This window comes from Rattus rattus, chromosome 2 (assembly GCF_011064425.1).
Source record: "Rattus rattus isolate New Zealand chromosome 2, Rrattus_CSIRO_v1, whole genome shotgun sequence".
Taxonomy (NCBI): Eukaryota; Metazoa; Chordata; class Mammalia; order Rodentia; family Muridae; genus Rattus; species Rattus rattus.
In genome coordinates this window covers 111,627,425-111,636,939 of record NC_046155.1, presented here as the reverse complement: position 1 = coordinate 111,636,939, position 9,515 = coordinate 111,627,425, and the positions used below count along the sequence as shown (strand labels likewise).

Sequence of the window (9,515 nt, the reverse complement as noted above, 5' to 3'; positions counted from 1 at the left end):
CTGTTTATTTATGGGGAAATGTGCTGGTTTGCCACTGTGCGTCTGTGAAGGTCAGAAGTCAGCTTGTGGGAGTCAGTTCCCTTCCATGTGTGGCTCCCAGGAATTGAACTCAGGCTGTCAGGCTTGACAGCAAATACCCTTGCCCTCTGGGCCATCTCACTCACCATCTTCAATTGTTTTTCTGACTGCTGTGTCTGGTTATATGTGCCTATAGCCTAGACCATTCTAGCAAGAGATCCCCCCGCTTGAACTGGGAAAATAAAGCTATGTTGGATTTCCTTAAAGCAACTGCCAAACATTTTTTAAAACTATAAAATAAGTACAGTGAGAGAGAAAGTTTACAAATGGAACAAATATACAGCTCTCTGGAAACGTTGAAAAACTGAGCGGAATAATTCTGGATTAGGCTGTGTGATCATGCTAGGCTTCAAACAAGGGGTTATTCTGCTGTGACATCTAGGGAGCAATGAGTCCATTGTTCTCTGGAATTTAATTCACTTTAAATTACTCACCCAAATGATAAACAGTGTGATGCGCCTCATTGAGGGGAGAAAATCCAAGAACTGTTTTTATTGTAGCCACAGCCGCTCGCTGGGAAGCGTCGCAGCCTGTTCTAATTAGACTCCGCTTGTTGTCTTTCGAGAAACTGTTAGCTTCAGCTATGCGAAGAAAATCTGGCCAAGAGGAGGGATGGGAATAAATGATCTTGCCTACTCTGGTGTGATAGCAAGGTTTGCAGAGCTGTATACAGACTTCCCACAAAGCAGACCAAAAGTTTTTAGAAGACAGAGTTTTATTTTCAAAACTAAAAGCAGCATGGGAATTCTCTGCACTGTAAGATACAGCTTTACATGTGTATTAATAGAGCCAATAAATTACTGTTTCTCTTCAAGGACTATTATGTAAATGTTTGAATCGGAAACATTCTGATTGCCTATTGCAAGCTTTGCTATCGTCATTTGGAAACATTATAACCACACATTACAAAAATATCAATATATGTATGACTCTCAGAAGACATATACATATACAAACATAAGAATCCATATTCCCTGTATGTCACATATTTGATATAAACCTCTGAAGCATGTTTGGATAAGACAAAAATCAGAGCTCTCCAAAAGCTGAAAGTTTAACACTTGCCAAATATCCCCTATTAACCCGAACATCAATATTTTAAAGTCTCTATGTAAAAAGTATGCTTTCAGACTGCTTAAATGCTATAACGCACACAACAGTTTTCAAATAATAGAACCAATCGTTTTGCTATTTGAAGAATATTAGGTAAAAGATACTATGTGACACACCCCACAAGAGTCAATGATAAAAAGCTGGCCTCTCTCCTACAATGAGTGCAAAACGACCATCGGTGCTGGCAAGAAGACGCATGTCACCCCTCCCTGCAATCCAGGTAGTTTCCTTTAATCCAATAGCAAATCTGGGCATATTTCAGAGGCGTGATTCTAACTGCCACATTGAAATCCTGCGGAGAGCCATTCATGTCCACCCACTGGTGCCCTGAGAAGATGCCGATAATTTTCCTTTCCCATTTCTGCTGTGGTCTCTTCCACATCCTCACATAGACCCCTGAACCGCTGGCCCCGGGCTGGGCATCACACTGCTGATAAAGAAGGTCGTATGTCTCATCTTTGACATCGCAGAAGCGGTACACCAAATTGCCGGGCCGGTCATTGTCGTAGCCTGAGAAGTGGATCCTGCCCCCCGGGAGCTGCTTCGCTGGAGGACTCACACCAATCTTCATGAACTTTCTTTTGTGGGGTTTCTTGAGTTCCAGAAGGGCGTAGTCATAATCCATGCCGATGTCGTTGGCATTACCCTTGATCCACCCCTTGGGCACATGGGTGCGTTTCACACGGATCCACTGAAATTTCATCTTATCCGGCAGAGCTGAGCTTGAACTGTTGTCCCCTCCGGCACCATCTTTATACTTGGGCTTCAGGAAGCCCACTCGGAGTTTCTGTGTTCCTTTCACATAGGTTTTGCCATCGTGTATGCAGTGGGCAGCAGTGAGGACGTGCTTCTCTGCCACCAGGGTGCCGGTGCAGCCAGTAGACAATTTCACCGATGTTGAGAAGGGATAGTTGAGCAGGAAGTCCTTCCCGAAAATGCTAAATCTGCCATCATAGCCATAAATCTGCCTCTTCCTGCGAGATTTCCCTGCGGCCTCCGAGTCTCTGCTGCGTGCCCTGCCTTCACCGTTGCTGAGGATGTAGATGCCCACCTGAGTCTCTGTGCGGCTGCCGTTGGCATAAAGGGTTTCATAGGAAAGGTACTGCTTGGCCTCTTCGTAGGTGGGCAGCGGTGTTCCCTTGTGACACTGGGGTCCACATGAGGAGGACACCTCCAATTTCGCTTTGGCATCGAAGTCTGGTTTGGCTAACTTGAGGGTAGACTGAGGCAAGACTACAGGGAGGCGGTAAGCCGGCCATGTTGGTTTCCACGGAACGTTGTAGGGACTCACCTGCATGAACACACAGAGCAGGACAAGGAGAAGGATGAAGAGTCCTGGGATTCCAGCCATGCTGAGTGCTACTGTAGAAATAAAGACAAAAAGTCAGGAGGACAGAAGCTATATAGTTCATTTACTGCAGCATGGCAATGCACTGCAGGGTGCTGGTCATGTTTCTAAGACTGGGAACATTCCTCAGGTTCCCAGAGAGAGAATTCCTCAGGTAGTGGTCTCACTTACATGCAAGGACTTGCTTGACCTTGGGATCATTCCCACACCTCAGCCTCAAATGAAGCTGCCCCCCTCCCCATGTTTAAGAAATAAAGACCATGTGATATTACAGGGCCATATCTAGAAAAGTTACCACTATTTTGTGAACATGTGGCAAGCTCTCATTTTCGTGAGATTTTGAACATTCTTTTTACCTGATTATATATACCTTGTCCTCTCCTTTCTAGCTACCCACCCACCCCTGGACCATTTCCTTCTTTCTTATGTTATTCTATTTCAATAACTTCTTACGTAACTTTCCGGGCAACATGCTCATTTAGATAGTAAAACTAAATCAGACACTACACTGGGCACAGAGGCATTTGAGAGGGGTGGAGTCATACTGGAAATCTTATCATTCCTACATAATGCATGCATGTATTTGGAAAATGACAGGAGAATTTTGCAGAATTTTGCTTTGAATTGGGAAAAGTATGTTAGGCATCGCCTTTGATCCAACTTTCAGTAACATGGGTGCATTTCACCCTGATGCAGTCAAGTTTTACATTTTAGAGCATGGCTGAAAGAGCTGTCGGGTCATGAATAACCATCTTTGCACTTGCACATGAATAACTGTAGACATTTGAATTACGCTGCAAAATAAAGGGATCATTGTCAAAGATATGAAGCTTTTAACACTAACAACTCTATTACTGTTGGTTATTTATTCGGGTGTCTGAATCTGTGTCTCTAGCTTGTCTAAAGCCTTCACCGTGGACCTATGCTAACATTTGAAAGAGTCTTGGGATGGGTGCTTAAGCTGCTGGGATGATAAATTAATATTGCAATTCAGGAAATATATTTCTTGGAATGATGCATGGTGACTTCTAGTGACAGATATACATAGATGATGTGGTGCTTCAGACACAGGGTACAAAATCAGATGCAGAAAGTAAGAGGAGCAGGAGAGGTGTTCCACTGAGCGGAGGTGTGAGGTCGGAAGGGCATTAGATACATTAGGAGACAGAGAAGGGGACACTTAGAAAGAACAACGGGCAAGACCATGGGGCTGGGTCACAGTGTGAGTCAGCTCAGGAATTACATTCAGCTCAGCAGGGGTGGGCAGAGAAGGCAGAGGCGGCAGGTAACAGCCTCGTTGTGGAGCACTGCGTGTACTAAATGCAAGAGTACAAATCGTATCCTGAAAGATGTATTTAAAGCCCTGATCAATCATCCCTGGAGAAAAGCAATTACAAAGAGGGTTGGAAGTGCTTTCATCGTTGCTTAAGCATCAGTGGGCTCTGACGGCTCCAAATCTTCTGGTTCAGCTGACTCAGTGGGTAGGGTAATTCATTCACAATCAGGCATCCCAGAGTAGAAGGGGAGGGGTATTTCCAGTCCAGCTAAGGGAACAAAGCCTGAACAAGAGGAAACAGTGGTTTCCTTATTTTCACTCCCTTCCTCTTGTAAGGTACAGATATACTGGCCACTTCTGGGTGCTTGCTTTACATAAGGCAGAAAACTATTGATCTGACTGAGTAAGGCAAGCCACACCGCCTAATATCCACACACTAAACTGTGGGTTCCGTCCCCTCTTCTCTCTCTTTTGCCCCATTGCCTTGAACTCTACTTCTGCTAAGCACAATAGGAATGGAGAAATGAAGGAATGAGAACCTTTAAAAAAATTCATTTCCTCAGTATTTCCTAAGTCATCAAAGTTCTACTTCTCTCCATCTTTCTAAATAGGCAAGATCTTGGGTATTGGGGGAGTACTTGGATACTTGGGAGTGGAAAACTGTGAGGCTGTTTTATTACATCTGCTAAATCATGGAGTAAATGGATATGTGCACATGCATATTCGTATGTGATTGTTGGGGACAATAATATCAGGACTAATGTTTCGAAGTGACCAGGGGAGCTGTGCTGATGCTAACGGAGTCCAGCCTGTGATGGAGAGTTAAGCCATGCAGTGATGAGTACACTTTGGGAGATCTGTGGAGCATGGTCTCAGCCTGACTATACCAGTTACTGACTGAGGACCCAGCTTGTAAGCTCATCTCTGGTGTGAACAGCCTTTGCTCTGTGGTAATTCCTGTTTGACTATCCACTCCACTCGCACCAGAATCCCTGTCAAATGGGATCTACTAAAGAAGTCAGATGTCTCTCTCTAAGACGGCGACATAACTATGCCCTCTTTGTTTGACCAGTGTGGAAAAGGTTAATTCTGTTACGTCAAGGCACTGAGTTTTATTTCATCTTGTCTTAAGGAAGCATAGAATCCAGAGGCCCAAACTGTCAATTGTCCCTGTTTTTAAAACCTGTGTGTGGGAGAGTAGGACATGTGACAGGACTATGCTACACTTATCATAAGACACATAATACTCACAGTAGACAAAAAAAGCACGAGTGTTAAGATATGCTAATATCAGAACAAAAACTATGAATTCCAAGTCTGAAACAAATTCATAATCGGATAGAGTCTGAGTTATCAACTGGACCAAACTTGTACTGCTAACTGTCCATACCTTTATCCATCTATTTAAAATTAAACAGTTTGATGACAAGGGTGTCAGGAAAGAGAATGTCAGGAAAACTCTGAAACCACTGCAAACATATTTTTAAAAATACAACTAGGAACTTTGCTTTAATGAACTAATCCTCCTCTCAGGCAAAATTAAACCCTCCCTCCGAATGCTTTGCCTGCACAGCAAATCCCTATTTATTTAAAGAATACTTTCTAAGGTCCCAAGTTCACAAGTGCCAACATGCCATCTCCCCTTAGTCTGTGTTTTAAAAAGAAGTAACGTCTTTAGAAACCAGTCAAGTGAGCGGTACTGCATGGATGGGTACCCAGTTTTTCTCGGGTTGTGGGTGCGGGGTAGTCAGTCAGCTTGGCTCTTGTCCTGATAGCCTCTCAGTATAGATGGTCAAATTTACTCCTTGGCAAAATGGTAGATGACTACATGCCAAGAACTTTGGAGATCACTTACAAATGAAAGAATGCTAAAGGGTCCACTAAATGATAGGCTATTCCCAATCCAGATTGCTAACAACTGAGGTTCTGAGCACGTAGCCAGCAGTCAGGGAGAAGTTGGCTGTCTGTGGGAAAGGCTGCTGTCCACTTAAGGAAAAGCACAGCTTTCTTTGTATAAGATCAATTCTGTGGGTACTTTGGAAGCACTATTTTCTCTGTAGGAAACAAGGCTTAGACATTTCCAGTGGTGTTGAGCTGTATTCATTGATGTGACAAGACAATCTTCATTCTATGTTTCCCTTAAGGTTTCTATGAACCTCTGAAAGGTAAAACTTTAATCCAAACATAGAAAGGGATATAGACTTCAAGCAACTAGCACAGATCATTTTTCCAAATTGACTGGGGATATCTGGTGAGCAATTGAGATGTAAATGTGAAGTCCTCGTGTGGTCTTAAACTAGCATCTGGCTATTAAAGTTATAAGCACCCAAAGTAATTTGCTCTGTCGTCCTATTTAAAGTGATTTATACATAGACACTCAGGGACGTAAACAGATGTAACGTACACAATTTTAATCTCTTAGATAGAAACATGATACATGTGCTACTTAACTTTAAATTCTCTAATGTTTAAAAGTGGATCATCGTGTTCCTGTAGAGCTGTTGGGAAAACCAACATCTTTTTAAAGGAACGAGGATTTCCAAACATTATCTTCCTTATAGATAAATCTGGATAAAAAAAAATCAGTTCTATCACATTGCATTTCTAGGAATGAACTTTTTGCAGGATATAGTTTCCTCATACATATTAATTATCTTCTAAGCTTTCCGACTAAATAAGTTTATGAATTACTTCACCTAATGGCAAAGCAAAATAAAAAAGCAAGGTGAGCAGCTATATTTTTTCTTCACCATGCTTAGTAATACAGAAACTACATTTCTTTTCTAGGCATCTGACTCACAGGGAAACTACACACTCCCTGCCCAGGTTGCAAATATTAGCCACTGTCTGGCTATCTAGTGTGCAAAACATTAGGCTTTACCAATACTAATTTTACAGTAGAGGGAATCTGCACATTATCAGATGTGCCAATGACAATGACCTTTCTAGGGACTGAGGACTTAGGGACTGGAGTACTGAGATTGTCTTTTGTGGTTCTTTACAGGACAGTCTTCAAACCTGCCAACAACTCAGTTCTCCTCAAAGGGGGGGGAGGGATGTTTGAGAGAATGATTTAATTCCTATAAGCAAGCAATTGGGGCAAGGGAACACCTAATTTTTCAGAATCTCTTCTCTATTATAGAAGGTATGGTTTCCCGTGACCATAGGAAAAGGTAAGAAAGTACATGAAGGTGCTCATTCTAGATACCGTTGGAAAGGTGACAAAGGGTCCCCCATGAAATCTGTAGCCAGGGATACTGAACAATCAGGCTTTGCTAATTCCCAAAGCAAATGCCTAAAACTGAACAAAGCTCTGTGAATACACTGAAGCCAGGCTTGCTCTCACTTTCCAGAGTCACATAACCCATTAAAGCCAGACAGGACCTAATCACAGGATAGCTTAAGAATGATGGTCTTGTAAGGAAACTGGAGGGGACTTCAGAAGCCCAGCAACACAAGCGCGGCCTCATGGTCACACAGAGCTTAACTTCTCTATCAGGTTTTAGGCAAAACGAGCCGTCCAAGTAATCCCAAGACAACCTAGCAGCAGAGCAAGAAACAGAGTGCATAAAGCTGTCCTTGGTGAGACCATGAAAAACGAAATCCCTGGAGCCATTTGGAATTATGCATGAATAGTGCCTGGTGCATTTGCTCCTAAAGCATCCATGGGAGGGATGCTCAGGAGAACCTGAGACTTTTAATACTGTAGACCTGGGCAACAATGTTCTCAGACACACTAATGGGCACGTTGGCACGTGTGCTACAGGCACAAAAATACACTTACATCCACTGTCTTCCTGCATAGACATCAGTGGGACGGAAATGAGTTCCATATTAATTACCTTGGAAGACTGCTTCCTTCCCAGTTCAGAGAAAGCATAACAAGTTGCCTATTGTCCGTTTATAATAATGGAAAATACAAGTGGAGGGTTTATTCATATGTTTATGGTGTACATATGGGCACAAACACTCAGAAGGAAATGAGTATACTGCCTCCTGTAGAACCCTCAGTCCTTTTATTCCACTTCCAATCCAGTTCTAAGAGACTCTAAAGAAGGTTCACTGTATAACCTAGGTTAGCCTCAAGTTCACTGGCCTCTCCCCGGCTTCCAAGTGTTGGGATTCACAGGCATGCACTACTGTACCTCACTCCTAAGAGACTCCTAGAAGGACAGTTAATAGTCCTTTTAAATGCTCTCCCCGCCTGACTATACTCTTGAACCAATGTCTAACAATATCCTGATACTAATTTGCAATAGGGAATTTGGCAAAAGCTAATTTCAATGTAAATTAAACTCTTCCCCCAGAACTGATGAGGCAATTTTAGTATTGGCCTATCTGTCCCTAAGGAGTTCGCTAGGACCCCTCAAGTTCACTTTCAAAACCCAAGAGAAGCAATTTCTAACCGGGATACTGAATAATCTGGAGCTTTCCACAGGCCACGAACTGTTTCTAAATTCTCATGGATGCCACCCAATGGACAGTAAAACAAACGGGATTTTAATCTGAGCCTTTTCTCAAGAGATGCTTGGAGAGAGGTGGGAGGGAGAGCCAGCCCCATTTCAGGAGGGGGTGATATTGCTCCATATAAACAAGTCTTCCTCTCTTAAAAGCTCTGGGGCGCGGGGAGGTGGGGGTGCTGGGGATCTTTTCTTTCAGAGTTAACAATTTGTGATAAATGGCTACAGGTTGAAGAAATATTTGCTTCCAACAACTGTTGATAACCCAGGCAGCATTTTCTAGGTTTAGCACGCTGCGCGAAGTCGTCGCCCAGCACAGAGCCAGTTCCTAACCTGTGTTTGCTGACTTTTTCTTGCTTGTTAAGGTGTGTTCATAATCACGTGTCAGGTTAAAAATTAATACTCAGAGCGTGATGGAGCCAGGTACAGTAGGTGCAAAACTCAAGGAAAGCAAATGGTAGAGGTTACAGTGTGTGTGCTCCTGGGAGAGAGCCTCCTCGGACCACTCCTGGGAAAGGCTTGCCAGACACAGCTCCACTTGACCCCTACACAGCACCCTGCATCCAAGACAGCACTTTCAAAGCCTTCTTTCCCCAACCACTTTACCGGAGTCACTGGGTGAATCCAAATGCCCTACAGAACGCGTGTCCGGAGTCGCGGGGAACACTCTTGCCCCAAGCCCAGAGTCTGTGTAGAGGCCACAGCGAACTCTCCGGTGTCCCCCGCAGCCTGTAGCCACCCCACCCCACGCGCACCCGACCCTTTGTCCCCCTCCAGCATACTCCTGTGTCCCTCGGACCCAGCCGGAGACTCCAGGTCCCCACAGAGCACTCACCCGCGTGGAGCAACCCGCCCGGGCAGCGGCCGTGCGCCGCTCAGACAGGTGTGGGCGCCCCGAGGACGCGCGCGGCTCCCATGCCTGCTCCGCAGACCCGCCGAGTGCAAGCCAGCGGTCCAGCAGCGCCGCAGAGCCCGGTCCGCCCCTCCTCATCCTCCTCCCCTTCGCCTCTCCGGCCCTCCCGCCCCGCCCCCGGCCGCGAGCCGCACAGCCCGCCCGCCCGCCAGCCCGCCCGCCGTCGCCTCCCCTTCCCCTCGCCGCCTGCCTCCAGCCAGCTTCACCCTGCCATTCAGAGATCCTGGACCCTCCGGCCCCGCGCAGCTCGGTCTCCGCAGCCCTTCACCACCAGCAGGTCCCCCGACTCGATGCCCCTGTACCGGGTCCGATGGACAGATCCCACCA

General features: G+C 45.1%; 1 protein-coding gene across 1 annotated transcript; it reads right to left on the bottom strand.

Annotated features, from left to right (window-relative positions):
- Positions 1-775: 775 nt before the first annotated feature.
- Positions 776-9,273, bottom strand: Prss23 (serine protease 23). The gene is made up of 2 exons (XM_032893260.1): positions 9,111-9,273; positions 776-2,553 (listed from the first exon to the last, which is right to left on the bottom strand). The coding sequence occupies exon 2, from the start codon at positions 2,540-2,542 to the stop codon at positions 1,391-1,393; it is 1,152 nt and encodes a 383-aa protein (XP_032749151.1). The 5' UTR covers positions 2,543-2,553; positions 9,111-9,273; the 3' UTR covers positions 776-1,390.
- Positions 9,274-9,515: the final 242 nt, after the last annotated feature.

What these genes read in the sequence shown, in the direction of transcription:
- Prss23 (XM_032893260.1), bottom strand. Translation starts at nt 2,542, where the DNA reads ATGGCTGGAATCCCAGGACTCTTCATCCTTCTCCTTGTCCTGCTCTGT.